This window comes from Sander vitreus, unplaced genomic scaffold, assembly GCF_031162955.1.
Source record: "Sander vitreus isolate 19-12246 unplaced genomic scaffold, sanVit1 ctg232_1, whole genome shotgun sequence".
Lineage (NCBI taxonomy): Eukaryota > Metazoa > Chordata > Actinopteri > Perciformes > Percidae > Sander > Sander vitreus.
Genome location: NW_027595411.1, coordinates 91,381 through 115,361, shown reverse-complemented (window position 1 = coordinate 115,361; position 23,981 = coordinate 91,381). Strand labels below are relative to the sequence as shown.

General features: G+C 42.5%; 1 protein-coding gene across 3 annotated transcripts in view; it reads right to left on the bottom strand.

Moving 5' to 3' along the window:
• The window catches only part of vps13c (vacuolar protein sorting 13 homolog C), a 103,933-nt gene that overhangs the window by 54,525 nt on the left and 25,427 nt on the right, over positions 1-23,981 (bottom strand). For all 3 annotated transcript variants that reach the window (XM_078244399.1, XM_078244397.1, XM_078244398.1), the window contains exons 26-45: positions 23,640-23,793; positions 23,409-23,482; positions 22,584-22,643; positions 20,356-20,506; positions 20,163-20,279; positions 17,296-17,399; positions 13,489-13,656; positions 9,996-10,300; positions 8,096-8,246; positions 7,699-7,807; positions 6,969-7,072; positions 5,798-5,954; positions 5,617-5,696; positions 5,384-5,443; positions 4,605-4,743; positions 4,220-4,339; positions 3,744-3,847; positions 3,391-3,558; positions 2,452-2,756; positions 1,462-1,609 (exon numbers count right to left, since the gene is read on the bottom strand). In XM_078244399.1, coding sequence (XP_078100525.1) covers positions 1,462-1,609; positions 2,452-2,756; positions 3,391-3,558; positions 3,744-3,847; positions 4,220-4,339; positions 4,605-4,743; positions 5,384-5,443; positions 5,617-5,696; positions 5,798-5,954; positions 6,969-7,072; positions 7,699-7,807; positions 8,096-8,246; positions 9,996-10,300; positions 13,489-13,656; positions 17,296-17,399; positions 20,163-20,279; positions 20,356-20,506; positions 22,584-22,643; positions 23,409-23,482; positions 23,640-23,793 — 2,778 coding nt within the window. The remainder of the gene's footprint in view (positions 1-1,461; positions 1,610-2,451; positions 2,757-3,390; positions 3,559-3,743; positions 3,848-4,219; positions 4,340-4,604; positions 4,744-5,383; positions 5,444-5,616; positions 5,697-5,797; positions 5,955-6,968; positions 7,073-7,698; positions 7,808-8,095; positions 8,247-9,995; positions 10,301-13,488; positions 13,657-17,295; positions 17,400-20,162; positions 20,280-20,355; positions 20,507-22,583; positions 22,644-23,408; positions 23,483-23,639; positions 23,794-23,981) is intronic.

Below are 23,981 nucleotides of genomic sequence, written 5' to 3'. Positions count from 1 at the left end.
CGGGCACGTTGCGAAACAAATACGCCTGAAGTTGGCACAAAAGCGTTAGTACATCTGGCCCAGAGTGTCCAGTACAGATATGTGGTTAGCCTAGCTTAGCATAAACACTGGGATCAGGGGAAACTGCTAGCCTAATGTGTAACCAGGGGAAGGGGTGTAGTGCTATGTGTTTAAAGGAACACGATGACTTATTGGGACTTTGTCTTATTCACCGTATCCCCCAGAGTTAGATAAGTCCATGCCCTTCTCATCTCCGTGCGTGTTGTAACTCTGTCGGACAGCCCCACCGCTAGCCTAGCTTAGCACAGATCCTGGAGGTAACCGGCTCCAACTAGCCTAGCTTGAGGTAAAGCATTTCTACTCTAACCACGGGGCTTCTCAGGTGCTGCAAGCATCTTCGCCTTTCTGAGAATATAGTTCCCAGTATGTATACGGTTAGAAGATGGCTGTGTGTCATGTGACCTTGTTATTTGTACACGCTGTGACTATACAAATCACAACATGTAAATAGGAACATGTTGGCGTTATTTTGTAACTTATTGGGAGCAGTAGGCTAGATGGAGCCGGTTACCTTCAGGATCTGTGCTAAGCTAAGATAGATGGAGCCGGTTACCTCCAGCATCCGTGCTAAGCTAGGCAAGATGGAGCCGGTTACCTCCAGGATCTGTGCTAAGCTAGGCTAGATGGAGCCGGTTACCTTCAGGATCTGTGCTAAGCTAAGATAGATGGAGCCGGTTACCTCCAGGATCTGTGCTAAGCTAGGCTAGATAGAGCCGGTTACCTCCAGGATCTGTGCTAAGCTAGGCTAGATGGAGCCGGTTACCTCCAGGATCTGTGCTAAGCTAGGCTAGCGGAGATGAGAAGGGTATATATGGACTTATCTTACTCTGGGGGATACAGGGAATAAGACAAAGTCCCAATAAGCCGACGTGCTCCTTTAAGTACCAAGGAAAACCCAACACGGCACAATTAAACTGTGTCTTATTTGGAGGGTTCTAGATCTATAGATTCAACAGTACGGGGGAACACCGTGTACCTTTGGGGGGGGGCATGTTGACTGGTTCAGAAACAGAAACAGAGCTGTTAGAAACAGTTGTCACTCTCAGGTGGGTTAGAAGCTGAGACAGAGAGTGTGTGTGTGTGTGTGTGTGTGTGTGTGTGTGTGTGTGTGTGTGTGTCTGTGTGTGCTTGTGCGTGAGTGTGTGTGCGTGAGTGTGTGTGTGTGTGTGTGTGTGTGCTTGTGTGTGAGTGTGCGTGCTGATGCGTGAGTGTGTGTGTGTGTGTGTGTGTGTGTGTGTGCGTGTGTGTGTGTGTGTGTCTGTGCGTGCTTATGCGTGAGTGTGTGTGTGCGTGAGTGTATGTGTGTGTCTATGTGTGTGTGTGTGTGTGCGCGCGCAAGTGTGCGTTTGTGTGTGTGTGTGTGTGTGTGTGTGTGTGTGTGTGTGTGTGTGCTCTTCCTACCTTCATGGGCTTCAGATCCCCGTTGATCTCCATGGCGACCATCTTCTTGTACCAGGAAGCTGCCAGGTTCCTCTGGACCTTCAGCTGCAGGTTGACCGGCTCCAGCAGCTCGGTGCCGGCTCGCTCCGAGCCCGAGTCCAGACAGGTCCTGAGACACACACACAGTTACAATAAGTACAGACAGGTACTGAGTCACAGTTACAATAAGTACAGACAGGTCCTGAGTCACAGTTACAATAAGAACAGAAAGGTCCTGAGACACAGTTACAATAAGAACAGACAGGTCCTGAGTCACAGTTACAATAAAATGTGATTACTTTTCAGATATCTTCTGCTACGTTTCCCCCTCTCATTCCCCCTGCTCTGGTGTTTCCCCCTCTCATTCCCCCTGCTCTGGTGTTCTCCCCTCTCATTTCCCCTGCTCTGGTGTTCTCCCCTCTCATTTCCCCTGCTCTGGTGTTTCCCCCTCTCATTCCCACTGCTCTTGTGTTTCCCCCCTCTCATTCCCCCTGCTCTGGTGTTTCCCCCTCTCATTCTGAGCACAGCAAGGGCATTGGAGATGAAATGTGGCTGGGTCTTTCAGCATGACAATGATCCCAAACACACCGCCCGGGCAACGAAGGAGTGGATTCGTAAGAAGCATTTCAAGATCCTGGAGTGGCCTAGCCAGTCTCTAGATCTCAACCCCATAGAAAATCTTATGTTGAAGGGTATGTGATGATGTGGGGGTATGGTGAAGGGGATGTGATGATGTGGGGGTATGGTGAAGGGTATGTGATATATGTGGGTATGGTGAAGGGTATGTGATGATGTGGGGGTATGATGAAGGGCATGTGATGATGTGGGGGTATGATGAAGGGTATGTGATGATGTGGGGGGTATGGTGAAGGGTATGTGATGATGTGGGGGTATGGTGAAGGGGATGCGATGATGTGGGGGTGTGGTGAAGGGTATGTGTTTTGTGCTGTTTGTGGTCTGAATCTAATTGACCTGGAGAGTTTGAGCTGCGTCAGCTGGACGTCCATGTTGTCGATGACGGCCGGCAGCGGGCATCCGTCGACGGTCAGCAGAGAGAAGCTGTTCCCCACCGTGATCAGACCCAGGTCCATCACAAGTGCATTCTGGGAGCTGGAGGACTGGGGGATGATGATGAGCGGCGCTTTCAGCCTGATGTCCATGGACAGACGGAAACTCTTCTGGGCGAAGTCACGCACGCTGGACGCCGCCTTCTCGGCCGCCTGAGCCGTGGCTGCGCTCAGAGCTTCTTTAGCGGTCTGGAAGTTGTTGGTAAAGTTCTGAATGAAAAGACAAAAACAGGAATGACATTAGGTACAGAACAGTTTTGACTCCTAAATCTAAATCCAAGACTTTCTTTTGAATGGCAAGAAGAGGTCCAAAGCCCTTCCTGATGGTAAAGACTTTTTCTTAAAATATTAAGACTTTTTTGTTGAAATATTAAGACTTTTTTGTTGAAATATTAAGACTTTTTGCTAGGCAGCATGGTGGCTCAGTGTTTGCGTGGGTTTCCTCTGGGTGCTCTGGTTTCTTCCCACCATAAAGACATGCATGCTGGGTAATTAGGACTACAGTTGAAAATTGTTGAAAACACTGGCGCATTTACATAAATGTTGATTAATGTGCATTGTCCTAATCAAATAAACTTACAAACTAATCAAATAAAATTACAAACTTCAAAGATTAAGACTTTTTTGTGAAATGTTAAGACTTTTCTGTTGAAATACTAAGACGTTTTCTTCAAATATTAAGACTTTTTTGTTGAAATATTAAGACTTTTTTGTGAAATATTAAGACTTTTTTGTTGAAATATTAAGAACTTTTTGTTGAAATATTAAGACCTTTTTGTGAAATATTAAGACTTTTTCTTCAAATATTAAGACATTTTTGTTGACATTTGTTGCCGTCACTCACCAGCAGAGCCATGATGAACTTGTGCAGGTAGACCACCTGGATGCAGCCAACGTTCAGCTTAACTCTGCCGTCAGTTTTGGACATGTCGGCATAGCCGGCGCCGTCTGTGGCGTTGGGAGTCAGACTCATGGAGAAGCTGAACACCTCGTCACCCACGATGGAGATCGCCTGGAGGACACAAACATCAGAAATACATCTATCAGAGATACATCTATCAGTCTGGATAAACATCTGTGAAATCAGTGAGATCAGTGTTGATGTGATGAATGGATCGATGGCAGAGACTTAATACGTTTTCTGATCAAAGGTGATCTGAATCACACAACTGCAGAACCTAACCCTGACTCACTGACCTTCTTGTGGATGCTTTTGGGATCGACGTTGAGAACGATGAAGTCTCTGAGGCGGGCGGAGATGTGAGTCTGGGGCCCCTGCATCAGCAGAGAGCCATGGAACCCTGCAGGACAGAAAAGAGGGCAGACACAACCATCACAACCCCTGCAGGACAGAAAAGAGGGCATCACAAGCGTCACAATCCCTGCAGGACAGAAAACAGGGCAGACACAAGCATCACAATCCCTGCAGGACAAAAAACAGGGTTGTAAAAAGCGACAAAAAAGCGAAAAACGTCATATGACAGCCACAAAATTGCTGAAAAAAGCGCCAAGAAACGTAACAAAAAGCACCAAAACGTGGTAAAAAGCAACAACATTGTTGAAAAAGGTTAGTGAGGTAACCAAGGTCAGCGAGGTAACCAAGGTAACCGAGGGCTGGTGTGGAGAATAGTGCGGGCAGACAGAAACGGATACTGGGTATAAAGATTGGGAACCTTGGATCTTGATGTCAGCCATGTTGCAGCTCTGGTCACACACCAGCACGTTGAAGGCTCCCAGTGACATCATCACCTTAAGGTCGATGACGTCACTCTTAGCAGGTGATGTCACGGCGGCTGCCAGGAAACAACGACACGTTAAACACAGTCGCACAGTTTCAGACTGTGTGTGTGTCTGAGTGTGTGTGTGTGTGTGTGTGTGTGTGTGTGTGTCTGAGTGTGTGTGTGTATGTCTGTGTGTGTGTGTGTCTGAGTGTGTGTGTGTGTGTGTGTGTGTGTGTGTGTGTGTGTCTGAGTGTGTGTGTGTGTGTGTGTGTGTGTGTGTCTGAGTGTGTGTGTGTGTGTGTGTGTGTGTGTGTGTATATGTGTGTGTTGTACTGACTGGACCTGGCCGACACCGTCCTGTCCTCTGTCTTGGGTCTGATGTCTCTCTCCGGAGACGCCAACGCTGCCGACAGGAAGTTGATGGCTGACAGCAGAGCCTCGGTGTGGAGCAGAAGGTCCAGAGACGTAAACATCACCTGGAGAGAGACAGACAGCGAGACAGAGACAGACAGAAAGAGACAGAGACAGACAAAGAGACAGAGAGACAAACAGAGAGACAGAGACAGAGAGAGACAGACAGAGAGACAGAGAGACAGAAAGAGACAGACAGAGAGACAGACAGACAGACAGTATGTATGTTATGTATGTATTATGTATGTATATATATGTATGTATTATGTTTGTATATATATATATATGTATTATGTTTGTGTATATATATATATATATTATGTATGTATATGTATATATATATATATATATATATGTATGTATCTATATGTATTATGTATGTATATATATATATATAAATATGTACGTATTATGTTTGTGTATATATATATATATATTATGTATGTATATATATATATATATATATATATATATATATATATATATATATGTACGTATCTATATGTATTATGTATGTATATATATATATATATATATATATATATATATATATATATATGTACGTATCTATATGTATTATTTATCTATATGTATTATGTATGTATATATATATATATATATATATATATATATATATATATATATATATATATATATATATATATGTATTATGTATGTATGTATGTATTATGTGTGATCACTGACGTTGATCATCTGCTCCGTGTTGTTGTAAGCGGAGGAGAAGTCTGGCGCTGAGCGGTCGGCCTGAGGAAACAGGAAATCACAAACGGGAAATCACAAACGGGAAATCACAAATAGGAAATCACACTCCGTTTGATTCTCAGCTCTGACAGATGACAGCACCGCTACGCATCTCAACAGGTGATCAAATATGAATATGAATCAGATATGAATATTAATATTAGACGGTCGGTCACCTTGAAGTACTGCACTTTGAGCAGTTCAGCTCCGTACTCCACAGACGAGCTGATGAGACACAGCGGCTCGCCACTTGAGTCTGAACCAACAGGAAACCACAACATTATTTAAATATCTTGATTTCCATAATGCATAAACACAGAAACAGTTTAAGGTTCCATAACGAAGAGAGGCGGTGACCTTTGAACTCCAGACACTTCAAGGTGATCTGGTCGATGAACGTGGTGGCCATCGTGTCGTACTCCTTCACTTCCGTGTTGATGCCGAGGTGAGCGACCTGAAAGACGAGGAACGGAAACTCACTCTGCTCTCTGGGCTTCTTCAGGGTCAGCAACACCTGCACAGGAAACAGGAAACAGATCAACCAGCTACACCTGCACATGAAACAGGTCAATCAGCAACCTGCACAGGAAACAGGAAACAGATCAATCAGCAACACCTGCACAGGTAAAGGGAAACAGAAAATAGATCAATCAGCTACACCTGCACAGGAAACAGGAAACAGATCAACCAGCAACACCTGCACAGAAAACAGGAAACAGATCAACCAGCTACACCTGCACAGGAAACAGGAAACAGATCACCCAGCAACACCTGCACAGGAAACAGGAAACAGATCAACCAGCTACACCTGCACAGGTAAAGGAAACAGGAAACAGATCACCCAGCAACACCTGCACAGGAAACAGATCAATCAGCTACACCTGCACAGGTAAAGAGAAACAGATCAATCAGCAACACCTGCACAGGAAACAGATCAACCAGCTACACCTGCACATGAAACAGGAAACAGATCAATCAGCTACACCTGCACAGGAAACAGATCAACCAGCTACACCTGCACAGGAAACAGGAAACTGGAAACAGATTAATCAGCAACACCTGCACAGGAAACAGATCAACCAGCTACACCTGCACAGGAAACAGGAAACAGATCAATCAGCTACACCTGCACAGGAAACAGATCAACCAGCTACACCTGCAAAGGAAACAGGAAACAGGAAACAGATCAATCAGCAACACCTGCACAGGAAACAGATCAACCAGCTACACCTGCACAGGAAACAGATCAATCAGCAACACCTGCACAGGAAACAAGAAACAGATCAATCAGACAGACCTGCACAGGTAAATGGAAACAGGAAACAGATCAATCAGCAACACCTGCACAGGAAACAGATCAATCAGATACACCTGCACAGGAAACAGGAAACAGGAAAGAGGAAAGAGAAGAATCAGCTGGATGAAGCCATGTTGGAGGAACGTTTATCAGGACGAATGATTCCTACGTAGAGAACGCGTCAGTATGGGTCCATGTTTGGGACAGGAAAGGTATTTTAGGGTTTCTTACCTCTTTGATTTCAAAATGGAGCAGAACGTTAACGGTGTTTTCAGTCGGAGCTCCGTTAGTGGAGGCCGACTCTCCGCCAGGAAACACCTCCACCTGCTGCTTCTCTGGGAGAACAACACATTACAATATGGATTTATTCATGGCTGTCTCATCTCAGTCCTCTTCTATCTCATCTCAGTCCTCTTCTATCTCATCTCAGTCCTCTTCTTTATCTCATCCCTCTTCTACATTATCTCAGTCCTCTTCTACATTATCTCAGTCCTCTAAATGTCTCTAAATGTCTCCTAAATGTCTCTAAATGTCCCAAAATGTCCCTAAATGTCTCTAAATGTATCCTAAATGTCTCTGTCTCTAAATGTCTCCTAAATGTCTCTGTCTTTAAATGTACCCTAAATGTATCTGAAATATACCACAAATGTACCCTAAATGTCTCCTAAATGTCTCTGTCTCTAAATGTACCCTAAATGTCTCCTAAATGTACCCTAAATGTCTCTAAATGTCTCTAAATGTACCCTAAATGTATCCGAAATGTACCACAAATGTACCCTAAATGTCTCCTAAATGTACCCTAAATGTCTCATAAATGTACCCTAAATGTACCCTAAATGTATCGTAAATGTACCCTAAATGTATCCTAAATGTACCCTAAATACTAAGTACTCCTAAATGGATGTCAGCACATACTGAGTCTTTAAAGTTAGATTTCCCATGATGCACTGGGGGAAGTTACCTTGAGCGGTGTGTTTGGTGACGTCCCTGCTGAGCTCTCTGCTTCCCTCCCCGATGTTCTCCACCAGGATCTTCATCAGCACCGCAAGGTCTTCCTCGCCCAGACTTATCTGAAGAACACCACAATTTACTGTACCAAAAAACTGCTGAGTCACTCTGAGGAACACCACACTTTGCTGTACTTTACTTTGAAAACAGGCTCCACCCCCTGATTATCCGCTACCGGATTTCAAAACATGGCGGCTCGTTAGGAAACATTCTCTGATTTTAGTTTTCCCAGAATTCATTGCCAAGCTGCTTACAGAGACAATGAATGGGAAGCTGTCTGTGGACACGGACCATAACTCTGAAAAACTGCTGAGTCACAGTTTAGAAAGCAAGAAGCATGTGATACGTACATTAAGGGAGCGCAGCTCTCCCTGGACCTGGACTCCGGGGATCCTGGTGAACCAGGATGTAGACAGGTTCCTGGTGACGGAAAGCTCCAAGTTGATTGGCTGCAGGATCTCGATGTCGAGGTGGGAGGAGGCCCGCGGAGTCAGCGTGGTCCTAAAAACATCATTTAACATTTCAGGAGAGAAAATACTGTGAATGCTGAAAAGCTGAATCCCCACTGGATCGTTGGCTTAAATGGGTAAGAAGAAGGTAAGTAGTGTGGAAACATGGGAATAGTTTGATGTTGAATGTTAAATAACACCAAGAATGTATCGGCTTTCTGTGGGTCATCAACACGTTTTAATGCAGCTTAGAGGAACTTCCTGTTGGTGCATTCAGACACCAAAACAGGAAACACCAGAGCTCACTTTATCCTTTTCACAGTTTCTATGTTTTATTCAGTCACTTTATTATCCCAAATGGGAAACTTGACATATAATTCTGTTTATCCAATGTGTTTTCTATAAAGAGTAGCAGAGGTAATCAATCTGTTTGTACTAGCGCTGCAAAGATTAATGGATTAGTTGTCAAATATTAAACTAATCCATTAAGCAGTTTGAGTCATTTCTAGGGTTGGGTACGGCAGTAACGAGACCGAATAAGAAGGAACATTTCGGTACCTCATTTCGGTGCCTGAAGCATCGCTGCACAGGACGTTACGTTACCGTTAGCTAGTAGCTGGATTAAACAGCTAACGTTGAGCGGTGTAAAGTGTGACTGTATTTCCTGGAGAGGATTCCAACACCGAGACGTAACAGTCTGACTGCAGCTGCCGTTGTCTGAAAAACAACACTGACGGTGCTTTCACTTGAAACTCGCCAGCCTTGTGGTGCATTCAAAGTTATTGTAAAATACCCTTTTCCCATCTGGTGCTTGTTTTTGTCATTTACCAGCAATCACTGGTGAAATAAGTTATTGTTATAAGTTATGGTTATTACATTGTTAATCAATCATATAATTTTGACCATATCAGCAATAAACAAGCCGTTCTTTAATGTCGCCAACTGTCGTTTTGTGCTCCTTTTTTTATATTTTATATTATACACATTACAAATATATTATATATATTTCGGTTCAGGCACTGTTTGAAAAGTATCGATTTAGCACAGGTATAAGATACCCAACCCTAGTCATGTTTTATTTTTAACGCGTTATTTTTTCTCAGATTAATTAATTGAAATTAACGCGTTATTTTGACAGCCCTAATTTTATGTCATATCTATAAGGTTATAACGTCGTATTTTCATGTTAAACGTGGCCAAAACAAATAAAAATTCAAATAATGAGGTCATTGCATTTCAGAGACAGAAAAGCTTGAAGGTTCAGAATTCCAACTGTTCTGAACACTCTCGGCTCCGGGTCACGTCACACAGAGCTGGTCTTCTATGATTGGCAGGTGTTTCCTGCATAGAGACGTTGTTGGCGCACCCCCCCCCAAAAAGAGGTTTTAGCCAGCCCCAAAGGACAATCACCAGCACCAACATGTTACGAACTCAGAATAGAAATAGCGATTCAAATCGTCACTGAATGTGTTTAAGAGCAATTTACCAAACAAGCGTTGAACAAGCAGAACATAAACTTGAATATGAGAGTCGGAGTTATTTATTAAAATATTAACATTATTTTTAAACAGTTTTGTTAGCTGGGGTTTAACTTACTCAAGTATAATATAATTGTTTTGTTGTTTATCAAATTGTCAGACATAATGGGTAAATGCATATAGATTTCTGTCACATAAGGTAACACAGACTCATCCTTTACTGTCCACGGACCGTTCATACTAACTGCTGATTGGCTAGTTTTTGGTTCAGAAGCCTTTACTGGTGTACTGTATGTACTGCGTGGCAGTCAGAGGTTGGATACCTGGAGAGTTTGAGCTGAGTCAGCTTGACGTCCATCTTGTCCACCACGGCAGGCAGAGTGAAGCCTTCAGCCGGCAGCAGAGAGAAGCTGTTACCCACCGTGATCAGACCCAGGTCCATCACAAGTGCATTCTGGGAGCTGGAGGACTGGGGGATGATGATGAGCGGAGCTTTCAGCCTGATGTCCATGGACAGACGGAAACTCTTCTGTGCGAAACCACGCACACTGGATGCCGCCTTCTCGGCCGCCTGAGCCGTGGCTGCGCTCAGAGCTTCTTTAGCGGTCTGGAAGTTATCCACGAACATCTGGAGGAAGAAATCCAGAGTGAGACGACAAACACAGAGACACGCGGCGAAGGCTGCGTTCCAGACACCATGTTTAGCCCGTAACTTACAACTTCAAGTCCCGACTCACGACTTGGTAGCGTTCCAGGCAAAGTCACCACAAACCCTTCTAGCTAGCGTTGGCGTTAGCTAGCAGCTACCTAATGTTGACGTTGGCTAGCGCTAGCTGATACTAGCGATTTCTAGTCGGTGACATATTTTGGGCTTCATTTAATAAACATAACCTGTAGTAGTACACAATTGTATGTGTATTGTTTTGATTACAATGTACGGAATTACTTTACGTTGCCTATTTATGTCTATTTATTTCTATTTCTCACCGTTAATCACTGGCGTCTGTACAGCATCAACAGTGGGCGCCATTGTTGTTGATGTGTGTGTCTGTGTGTGTGTGTGTGTGTGTGTGTGTGTGTGTGTGTGTGTGTGTGTGTGTGTGTGTGTGTGTGTGTGTGTGGGTTTGATGCCGTTCCAGGGCTCTTTCACGGGGAGAAGGTGGTGAAAACACGAGTTACGGGCTGCCTGGAACGCAGCAGAAGGCTCGGAGAGAAACACCATGAAGGAGCCAATGGGAGGCGTTCACTGCCACGCCGTCATTTCTGTTTCAGAAACTCCAGATGGAGAATATGAAGCTCCGACTGACTCTAATAACATAATAAAACAACTGCATCACAAATATGTTTCTGCTTTTACATATCAGCTGGGTTTTTAGAAAACGTAGTGGGGCAGATAAGGGGGGAAATCGTACACAAGTCGATGCAAGCACCAAATTTGGTGTGGTTATCCCTCTGGGGCCAATCATTTGAAAAATAATGTTAGCCACTTGATATTTCAAAATGGCTGCCATTTTCCAAGATGGCCGCCATTTCAGGCATTGGAAAACATGTATCTTGCCACATAATTTTACTCATGGGACATATTTCAAGGTTTTTACCTTTGAATCCTGTTTGATTAACTATGAGGATGTCACATACATATCTAGTCTGTGTTTTGAGAGTCTTTTGTGGTATTTAGAGAAATAATATGAAAAAACATGCATGAAACGTGACATTATTCCAAGAAAAAATGTTTCCCTAAAAAATGTCACTTATCTGCTCCACTAGTAAGGACGAAGAACATCTTCTGAAAATAAACATAAGATATTTATGAATCAATAATTGTAGGAATAACAATATTCCTGAACGCAGCGACATCAGTGCTGGCTTTTCGTTCAACGTTTTGTTGTTGAAGTTTTTGAAACAAAATATGAAGTTAATTTTGAAGGAGGAAGTGATGTTACACAGGCAGAGGTCATGTGACTGTGAGGGGGGGGGGCGGGGGGCAGTGATGATGACCATGAGCAGCAAAGCACTGATGGAGGAAGTGAGCTGTGATAACTGGGGTTGTGCTCAGACGGAAAGACTTTAAACTTTTCAGGTTTTTGTTGCTGTTTTTCAGACCAGTGCTGTAGTACCCCAGACTCAAGATTCATCTGTCATTTATTTATTTATAAAGACGATGCACATTAAATAACACTGAGTTTAAGGTGGACTGAAGCTGAGGTTAAGGTGGACTGAAGCTGAGTGAAGCTAAAGCGGGACGTGTGGGGCAGTAGAGAGATGCAGGCTGGGAGCTGTACCTCATCAGCAGACTGAAAGCTAAAAGAAGCCTGAAAGAACAGAAGACATCAAAGACAAGACGGCAAACATGAGACACAAGAAACTGGAAATAGAGAAGCATGCAACAGGAAACACAACAAACTCCAGAGCCAGGGCTAGCCCTGACCCAGGGCTGTGCATTAACACTGGGTTGCCTTTCAGCGCACAGAAAATAGAGAGCTATATGACTGTGTGGAGATAATCACTGAATTTGACAAAATGTGTATTGAATTAACATTGCTTACTATACCTTTGAACTGTGTATTTTAGGGGTATCACGGTTCAATTTAAACTTTTCTTTTCAGCAGGGACAGCAATGGCAACACCACAAAAAGAGCCACTAGCTGAAGGGAAGTTTGAAACAACTTTTTGAGTTCAACAAGGTGCACCTGAATGCATCATGGAGTCCCGTCGGAACCCACATGCTTTACCTTTTGTACGTTTGTTTCCATAACTCACTCACAGGAAGGCAAAATGTTGCCACACAGTAACTTCAGGGAAGTTCTGTTGTTTCACCATCATGTTCGACTCCGGCAGTGTTTTTTTGGAAAAGAGCCGCTGCAGGCTGACGTTAAGCTAACGCATGCTACCAACCATCAGAAATGGGGAGTTTGAGAACCGGACTATGGTTAACTGGTCCTCAGATCTCTGCAGGGTAAATCCAGACAGCTAGCTAGACTATCTGTCCCTCTGACTAAAACTACTTTTGAACGTACACATGTTCCACCAAAACAAGTTCCTTCCTGAGACTATTTAGCAGAGGCACCGTGGCTCCATCCGGAGCTTAGCCCCGCCCACGATTATTGTGATTGGTTTAAAGAAATGCCAATAAACCAGAGCACGTTTTACTCCCATCCAGGAATGCTGGGTGGACTAGCCAGACTTCAGACACAGTGACTTCAGACTTGACTTGAGACTCAAGATGCGGGACTCGTGAACCATCTTTATTTTTTGGAGCTGAATGTTTTTCCTCTCCCTGTGTAACCTATAACCTTCCTAAGTAAGAGAGGACTATAGACATGTTGAGGCTCCAGCAGCTGCTGTGCAGTTCATCAGAAGCTTTGTCTTAAAAAACATCAGACCCATACAAAACTGCTGGACATGTGGACTCCAGCTCAGAGACCAGTGAGCATCTCTGCCAGCAGTGAGGCTACAGTAGCTGTCTGTTGTTGTTTTCGTCAGACAAGCGCAAGTAGGCGGGTAGTGAGAGAAACAATCTCTCTGATTTCAATAGTCGAAATCAAAAGCTCATTTCAATCCATTTTTCGATAACAAATCTAACTCGTGACACCCCTAATATATATATATATATATATATATATATATATATATATATTTATATAAAGTATATAAAGTATAAATATGTATATATAGTATAAATATGTATGTAAAGTATATTTATATAAAGTATAAATATGTATATAAAGTTTAGATATGTATATGACTTATAAATATGTATATATACGTGTCGAAGGATATCTATATAAGTGCATATATCACTGTGTGATAGCTGACCAGCAGTGACATGAGGAACTTGTGCAGGTAGACGATCTGGATGCATCCCAGACGCAGCGTCAGCTTCCCGTCCGTCCTGGACGTGTCGCTGTAACCGTCGCCCAGCGTCGCCCCCGGAAACAACGAGAGTTTGAAGCTGAACACCTCCTCGCCCACGATGGACACCGCCTGCAGGGAGGAAGAATAAAACACGAGCTAGCAAAGTCTCCATACGACAGAAACAACAGAGAGACGAGTTCTGAATCCCACTGTGATACATCAACCAATGTGTCCCTGAGCAAGGCACTTAACCCCTAGTGGCTCCAGAGACGTGCATCCTCTGACATATATAGCAAGAGTAAGTTGCTTTGGATAAAAGCGTCAGCTAAATGACATGTAATGAATCACTATAATAACTGTATTCACCCAGTTTAAAGGCATGTAATAAAGACCTTTCTGTAGATGGTATATATATATATATATATATATATATATATATATATATATATATATATATATATATATATATATATATATATAATATACCCTATCCCACTGTCTACTAACCCTTTTCATGTATACTGTGTCATTCATGTTTCTACCTCACTACCTAGGCAAATATTTGCACTAACTGTAATTGCCTCTTTACTATATTCAGCATTTTGACAGACTGTTCTTGTTTACTGTGTTATTACTGATCCACATCACTAACTAGACTACATCTTGCACTAACTGTATATTGACTTCACTACTTCTCAGCATTCATAGAGACTATCTAGACTTAAGACTTCTCTTTATTGATCCTTTTGGGATGACTCCTGCAAGGAAATTAGATTTCCAGCAGCAGATTTCAGCAACTTACAGAACACTTGTATAGAAAATAAAGAGGTATAAAAAATACAGTATAGAAAAATACAGTATAAGAATAACAATAACAATAAACTTTTAGCTAAATATAGGAAGTAAACAAAAAGTAAACAAACAGTAAAAAAACAATTAACTACAGATACATAAAGATAACTATATAGGACTGTGTATGACATTGTGTTATTATACAGTGACTAAATAAATGACATTTATCATAAAGTAGCAGTTAGAGTGTCCAGGTATGTATGTGAGTAGATTATTAAGTTATTGCACAGTGAATGAGTGAGTGGCTACCACTCCTTCCCTTCCTTCCTGTTCTGTTCTATTTATATATACTGCGTTATAACTAGGGCTGTCAGTGTTATCGCGTTAATCGCGATGCGATTAAGGGCCGACGCAATGCGATTCATTTTTTTAAATCACATTAATCGCATGCCGGCATTTATTAATTATGGCCCGAGCGGCGAAGGCCCTATTGAAACTGAAGGAATTATTATTATTATTACGTCAAATGAACTGGCTTTTTGAGGGGCTTAACATATTCAAAAACTCATCAAAATTGGCGGTCGCATCAAGTCTGGTGAAAGTTTACGTATTTTAAGGGTTTTGGGAACAGGCGCACAAAAATGGCTCGCTAGCACCCCTACAATGATATAAAAATTGAGCCCCTGCAGTGCGTTTATCGTAGACTCACAAAACTTGGTACACATATGTATCATGTCAAGACGTACAAGAAACGTCATTGGAGCCATACCCTAAACCCAACAGGAAGTCCACCATTTTGATTTCAAAGTTCGAAATTAGTGCAATTTTGGCCATTTCCACATGTCGTACTTTAACGAACTCCTCCTAGAGATTTCATCCAATCAGCTTCTAATTTGGTCTGTGCCATCTTAAGATGTTAAAGATGAAAAGCTATTAAAAGAAAAACTTTTCGTCATAAGGCGTGGCCGTGGCGGGGCGGCCATTTTGAGTGTTTAGCGATGAACAAAGAAATTGTTGTGTACGTTGTCGTATCTGCCCGAAATTTCTCACGATTGACAAGGGTCCAGGTCTGAGGACATCTACAGGCAAATATTTACTGTTGGTCATAGCCCCCCCGCTGGAAACAGGAAATCTGCCTTATATGACAAGCATCATCCGATTTACATGAAACTTATAAGGTGTGGTCTTCATGTGATACTGAGCCGGCCCCTATACCTTAGCCACGCCCACGTACTCAGGCCACGCCCCCTTTCATAACATTTGAACCGTTTATGGTAGACCCTTGTGTGAGGTGTCATTGAACTCAGCAGAGACTTCCTTTTTCATTGGTGATGGTTTGGCCACCCCCTATGCTCAAGCCACGCCCCCTTTCATAATTGGTGACCCATTTAAGGTAGAGTCTTGTGTGAGGTATCATTGAACTCAGCAGAGTTCCTTTTTAATTGGTGATGGTTTGACCCGCACCCTATGATGTAGCCATGTCCCCTTTTATAACTAATGACCCGTTTGATGTAGACCATTGTGTGAGGTATCATTGAACTCAGCAGGGATTTCACTTTTCATTGGTGATGATTTGCAGTGTCTGAGTGCCGCGCAAATGCACGGCCACAAGGAGCGGCGTCCGGCAATAACCCCGACGCGCACAGAGGCGCGATGCCGCTCGCTTGCAGCTTTAATTTATTTTACACTTCACTGGGCTTGGCGTGGTGCCTAACAGCTACTATTTTGACCCTTTGCAGCACCGTTACTTCTCATCAAGCTGCCACTTCCTCCTAACACATCCTGCTGCTGCAGGCTGCAGCATGATGGAGAAACACAGCAGCAATAACTCTGAATGGAGCTTTTTATTTTCCTAAACTCCTGACGCCTCGTAGACAAGTCTAAACCATATGCACGTTGTGTAAAGCTGAATTAAAATATCACTGAAGCACATCAAGCTGGAGCTACCAGCTACGAGCTAAGCATAGTAGTACAGTTATTAACGTTGATGCTACCTGCTAGCATGCTACCCACTCAGACAAAGCACTATTTTGGAGAGTGCTACTTGCCGACCTGTTGATGAAACCAAATCCCAAAAAATTACTACAGCTCTTGTGAAACGGGTGGCAACTAACTGCAGACCTGTCAGCATCGTAGAGGACTCGGGTCTTAAAGACGTACTACGGTTGGCATGTTCTGACCCGTCTCATGGCCGTCGGGGGGGACAGCAGCCCCACACGGTGGGACACGGAGAAAGCAGCCACACTGGAACTGCTGCAGAGTCCAAACTCTGTCTCATTAACCGGTGATCACTGGACGTCAGTGAGTAATAAAAAATATTTAGGAGTTACTAAACACTAGATTGACTCTAGTAAGGATAGGGATCTTTAGTTTTTAGTTAGGTACTTGGAGGAACTGTGTAATAATGACAGATTCACACATTTTTCTTTTGTTACAGTATATAAATAATTACAAATCTTAAAATCAAGTTCATAAAGTCACTTTCTTTGCATTCATTTGATTCCCAGTTAAGATCCTCTGGTAAGAATGGCTTTCGATTGTTAATATGGACTTAAAAACTGTTCTGAAATGCAAAATAATAGAATTTTAATCATGTAATAAAATATGCGATTAATCGCGATTAAAAAAAATGAATTGTTTGACAGCCCTAGTTATAACTGAACACTGGATCCACAACACTATCTTGACCACAATTTAATTTGCACTAACTGTATTCTGACTCTTTACTACTTCTCAGCATTGTTATAGATTATCTATTCCATCGACTTACTTACACCTCACTTTGTACCGGCTTTAACTGCCTACTTAATCTGTACCTTTGTAGCCCATTGTATTCTGTTTTCTTGTACTATGTTAAATGTGAAACTATATGTTGTCTTGTACGCTTATGCTTGTCTTGGCCAGGTCGCTGTTGTAAATGAGAACCTGTTCTCAACGGCCTACCTGGTTAAATAAAAGTTAAATGAAAAAACAGACCTTTCTGTGGACGGTTTTGGGGTGGACGTCTGTGACCACGATGTCTCGGAGGCGAGCGAACACCTCCGTCTCCTTGGCCTGCACCAACACCGACGCGTCAATCCCTGCAGGAGTCACATCAGGTTCAGTTTGTAAGCCAAGGCAATTTATTTATAGAGCAAAGATTACATAAGTATAAACAAACAGAAATTAACAGAAAATACATTTTTAAAAACAAAACGCAGGTAGATTTAATAGACTTTAGATGTGTAGAAGTGTAGGAATGACCATTTCTAAATGAGCCCAACAGATTTAAAAGAACAAAGAGGTAGAGGATGGAGCTTCTTCACAGCAGACATGTTGACTTATCATAGCAGGAAGAGCACAGCTGAAATTGATAACCTTAATGATGGCTCAGGTCCATCTAGTGTCCCAGTGAGATATTTCAGTGAGTCAGCATGAACAACACCAGGACCTCTCCTAAGTGGAATGCAGCCAGCATTAATGGGTTTGAATATACCTGTGCTGTTCCTACTATGACATGTCAACATGTCTGCTGTGAAAAAGGTCTATCTGTTTCCTAAGATGGAGAAGGCTTGTCCCGCCCTACTCTGCCTCCAATTGGCTACTACTCCTTGTCTTCGTTGGTTGGATTGGTTAGGTTTGGGTTTAAGCGTAGCGTCCATGAGCAGCATAGCAAGGGGACCAAAAAAACATAATAAAACTCCTTAAAAAAACCTTGTTCAGTTCTTGAAAAGACAATTTAAAAAGGTATAAAGTAGCCTTATAACAGTTCCAAATGTTGCTGGACAATTAATTGTCTCAGAAATCATTACGATTAACAATTTAATTGTCTCTTTCTGTGAAATAATTTAATAAAGTAATAAATAAATTTATTTATTTATTACTTTTAAAACAAATTAAAAGTTGTTAAACAAATAAGTGTGTCTTATTACTAAGGTGAAGGATACACACAATATTTACACTTGTGTGTACACTCGTGTACTCGTATATATATATATATATATATATATATATATATATATATATATATATATATATATATATATATATATACACATACATATATATATATAGGGGCAGTTCAGTGGAACAAGTTAGACCGGTAAATTATAGCTGAATAGAGCAGGGGGCCAGTTACCGTTTTTATTTAAGAATTATGTCATTGATTATCACAAACTCTGTAAGTGTATTGTCCTGATGTTATGTGTTGAGGACCACAATGGAAATAAGTCCTGGACTTTATTGTTTTTATCCTCGATTGTATTTTATGTCTTTTCATGTGTAAGGTAAGGTATTCTTGATAAAATTAAATCAATCAAATCAAAATGAATCCCAGGATACATCTTTCGTTACATATCACTGTTATGTGACCCAGATACGCAGGTTCACAGCCTACAAAGTAAATCACACCTCTTTGTTATCATAAAACATTGTATTTTTTGCTTAAATGAACAAAAAAAATTAAAGTAGAACATGTATTCCCCTCAATTAAAAACAAAGCATTAATCATAAACAAAAATAGAGCGTGTTAAATATCTCAGGCTTTAGACGGATACAGCCCAGGATGTTTGCAGTTGCTATGACAACAAGTGACATCTGCCGCTAGCATAGCTTTAGCTCAACAGTTGACCAATCATCACTTATATAATTACAATTTGGCACATGTAAACAATTAACATCAACAGTCATACCCCTTAGGACCTGAGCTAATGTTAGCAAACAAGTTGTTCTGTACAGATAAGAAAAATAAAAGCACAAATCCCCGTAGAACTACGTTAGCATAATGCTAATGAATGACGGCCATCTCCGCTACAGCACCATCATTTAACGTAACGTTAATAATTAAACAAAGCACCATAGTAGATTAAACAACACAGATGGACTAACTACATTGCTTAAACACATGTTAAGGTGCTTCGTGGATTTTTAACGTTCAAAAGCTGACTGGACTTGCAATTGTGGGCGGGGCTTCCTCTGGTAGGAATCCACAGTATCACAGGCCAGCTAACGTTAGTGTTAGGTGATGCTATGCCGGTATTGCAGATGGATCCAAACAAAAGTGTGAACAATTTCATAAAAAAAATGCTCTAATGCTTTGATTGCGGTTATACAAAATAACCACGGTTATTTAAAATAATTGCAGTTAGACAATTATTTAATAATTGTTACAGTCCTAGTATAACGTCTTTAAAAAGAGATTAAAGGAGCCCCTGGACAGGACAAGGGGTTAGCCATGAGGAGTGAGATTGGTTGGGTTAGGGTAGGAATACCAGAGTAAGCCAATCAGAGGCAGAGTAGGGCAGTACATGCTTTCACCTTCATGGGAAACGTTAGGTGTTGGATAGTTAGATGCAGTTGGTTCACATCTCAAGAGTTCTGGGAGTTTGTTCCAGATCTGCGGGGCTCAGAAACTGAAAGATGCTCCTTTATGTTTGTATGTACCGGTTTCCGTACCAACAGATTCTCACTCCTATCTCATAAAATACGGTCGCTTGGTCAGGTATCTTTATCGTTGTTATTGACGCTAAAAGTCTCCTTCAGCGTCATATAACGCGCTTTATCTAAACGTGCTTGGTCGGAACTATTGCCGTCCCTTTTGACGCAGTTATGTTAAGGAAAAGGTCGTGGGTGGGCTTACGTTTCCGTGACTCGCAGGAGTAACGGGACGGTTAATAGACACACGCGGGACATGGTCTCCTGGGTGGAAGTCCTGTGTTTGACACATTCTCCCCCCCCCCCCGACCAACCTCCCTACGCAGTATTCCCCCTTATGGTACGGTTCTACAAACACACTTTTCATCGCTTCACACGCTGACAGCCACTGTCCAAACACCGAGTTCGGAGTGAGAACGGGTTGTCCGTACCTTGGACTCTGATGTCGGCGATGCTGCAGCAATCGTCACAAACCTCCACGTGGAAACAGCCCAACACGGCGAACATCTTGAAGCTGAACACGCCGCCATCTTTGGCTCCTTTAGACACTGCAGAGAGAGACAAACACTTCCTGTCAGACACTGAACATCAGACACACCTGTGAGCAGACTCACCTGGACTCACCTGTCCGGCCCGGCCCGACCTTCTCCACCTGTCGTCTGCTGTCTCGGTCGCCAGCAGCAGCAAGCTGTGGTGGCACGGCGCCACTCAGGTAGCTGATGGTCGACAGCAGAGCTTTAGTGTGAAGGAGGAAGTCCAGAGAGGAAAACTCCACCTGAAACACACAAATATAACCACGTCACCAGATCCAAACACTGAGGAAGTGCAGTGATCTAATCAGTGATTGTGCCAGAACTTTCTGAAATTAAACAAAGACAAAAGGGAGGTAGTTGTTATTAACTTGACTGTTTTTTGCCGTAATAAAAAGGCCTTGAATCCAGAAGAGACAATGTGACTAGTCAATACTTTTGACCTCTTCCTGTCACCATGAAGTCTAACTGACACCATGTTAACTGGTCCTGAAGGGGGCGCTAGAGGAAAGCTCACAGAGTAAATAAAAACAAGTGGTCATCCTCTGGGCGCCCGGTTAGCTCAGTTGGTAGACCGGGCGCCCATATATAGAGGTTTACTCCTTGACGCAGCGGCCGTGGGTTTGACTCCGACCTGCGGCCCTTTGCTGCAGGTCATTCCCCCCCCCCTCTCTCCCCTTTCATTTCTTCAGCTGTCCTGTCAATAAAGGCCTAAAAATGCCCAAAAAATTATCTTAAAAAAAAAAGGTCATCCTCTGGGGAGCTGGAATATTATAATTAGATCATTTCTTTTCAATCTTCACATTAGATTTAGATTTTTCCTGATTATATCTGAAATTATTCACCATTCTTATCCTCTGAATATCTTCATCTTCAAGATTATGGAAGACAACAAAATAAGTTACCATATTATGCAGACGACACACACATTTACAAAACCAAATCACCAGATACAAACACTGAGTTAGTGCATTGAACAAATCAATGATTGGATGTGCCAGAACGCTCTTTAATTCAACAAAGACAAAACTAACTAAAACGATTAAAGTCAGCGCTCAGCTTCAAACAGCAATGTTAAAAACAACGGACAAAGCCAGAAATCTCTGTGTAGTCATAGACTGAGAGCTAATAATAATAATAATAATAATAATAATAATAATAATAATAATAATACATTTTATTTGTTTGTGGAGCTCTCAGGTGTTCTGGGAGGGAATTCCTTTAAAGGTGCAGTAGGTGAGACTTCTAAAACTCCCTTTCTGTCATATCTGCTGAAACTGACCCGATGTTCTAGTAGAACTACAGGAAGCAGGTCATTAAAATAATCAGCTCCTCTGGCTCTACCCCAAAGCCTGTAGTGCTCCCTGTTCAGATGCACCAATCAGGGCCAGGGGGGGTGTCTAACTGTTCAGATGCACCAATCAGGGCCAGGGGGGGTGTCTAAGGGTGGGTGTCTGTCCCTTGTGGGGGGAGGGGCGTAGGAGACCATTTTGGGCTTTAGCAGAAAGGGGGGAGGGGCTGAGAAGTTGTTGATTTTCAAATTGTTTGGCTAAGTCCTGGATCTTCACAATCCTACCTACAGCACCTTTAAAAGCCACATTAAGACAATTACAAAGTCAGCCTATATCACCTTAAGAATATATAATATAATAATATAATAAATATAATATAAATGACATGTAATATATCAAGGGTTAAAGGACTTATGTCTCGGAAGGATTTGGAAAAACTTGTCCATGCTTTTATCTTCAGTAGACTTGACTACTGTAACGGTGTCTTTACAGGTCTCCCTAAAAAAATCAATCAGACAGCTGCAGCTGATTCAGAACGCTGATGCACATGACCTCACTAACACCAAGAAGGTTTTAGTACTTTCCTCTGATCAGGGACTTTTTGGGGGTTGAAATAAAGTCCCCAGAACCTAATTAAGACTGTGGTCTCTCCGGGTTAAACACAGCTTAACTTCTTAAAGTGTTTCGGGAGGTTTAATTTTGCAATCATGTACATCTCAACAACAAATCTGTTAAAGAACAAGCACACGCCCGTTTATGGCGTGTGCTGCAAGGATAACATGGTTTGGTCCCGTAGGGGTGTCTGAAATTGTTGGAAAACATATTTACAGGTAAGAATGATATAAACATTTTTCAGCCCACTAAACGGTTGTTTTTACCTCTTTTGGGGAGTAGGTTATTTTTTTAAGGGGGGACAAATGTACCTCTTCTAAATATTGGGGGGACATACCCCTTGCATCCGCCCCATGACTTCTGATTATGTCTTTAGGGACTAAAAGTTATGGAAACTACGGAAACCTCCTCCACCCACCTTCAGAGTTTGCTCCGTGTTGTTGAACATAGTCTGGAAGCTCGGTCCGCTGGGGTCGGCCTACACATACACACACACACAGACAGACAGACAGACATACACACACACACACACACACACACACACACACACACAGACAGACAGACACACATACACACACACACACACACACACACACACACACACACACACACACACACACACACACACACACACACACACACACACACACACATACACACACACACACAGACAGACAGTATTGTCACTGTATGAAGAAATAATATCTCATTTAATAAATATAATATTCCACTTTGCAAGAAGAATTAACAATCACACAGTGGTGCATAAAGGTATTCTAACACAAGTACATATGATGTTTTGTGCCTTTATGAAATGCTCAGTTTATCTAGAAAAGAAAATTATAAGTTGAGATAAAGCAATCTTCTTATCCTCCCGTGAAACAGTCAATATATAAATCACATTAATTTTTAATTAAAATATCAAGAACGAGGCAGGAACAAACAACAGGTGGCGGGGACGCTCTGCCTGGGTTACAACTTCACAGACTAAGAAGAAGAAGGGATGACATGTGCATAACCACGGCAATTTGAAACAAAACTTCCCTGTCGATATTTACGCACCATGCCAGTCAGTACGTAGTGAACACTGTGTACTGCTGTTAGTGCACTGACAGAAGGGTTCAGGGGTTGGTGTTCTGCTTGATTAAACCTCAGCTTGGACTAACATGTTAACAGTTCCCTGCAGCTCAGAGATCAATGATGTCCATCCCAACCCTGAGACCGAGATTCTGAGGTTTCTCACCTTGACGAAGTCCACCTTCAGCAGGTCGGAGCACTGCTGCTCCGAACAGCTCATTAGGTGCAGATTCTTCCCATCTGAAAAACAAAAGCACATTTAAACCCAATAAAACGCACTTCAACACAAACATCAACTGCTGGTCCCGTCCACTAGATGGTGCAGTAGTCGAGCGTGACTCTGGGCCATCCAAGGTTGTTTATGATATAAAGATGCTAATAGATGTGTTCATGTTACCTGGGACGTCGCAGTAGTCGAGCGTGACTCTGCGCAGGTACGCGGAGACGCTCAGGTCGAAGCTCCGCCTCTTCCCTTCAGCTCCCAGCTGACATACGCTGAGAGACAGAACAGTCTTCTCCAGGTCCGCCTGCCGGGTCAGCTCCAGCAGCACCTGAACACACCACAGTCACTACTGACAGCACCTGAACACACCACAGTCACTACTAACAGCACCTGAACACACCACAGTCACTACTGACAGCACCTGAACACACCACAGCCACAAGCAGCACCTGTATCAAGGTAAATATGGTGCAAAATGTGACAGCTTGCAGAACAAGTGTGTGTGTGTGTGTGTGT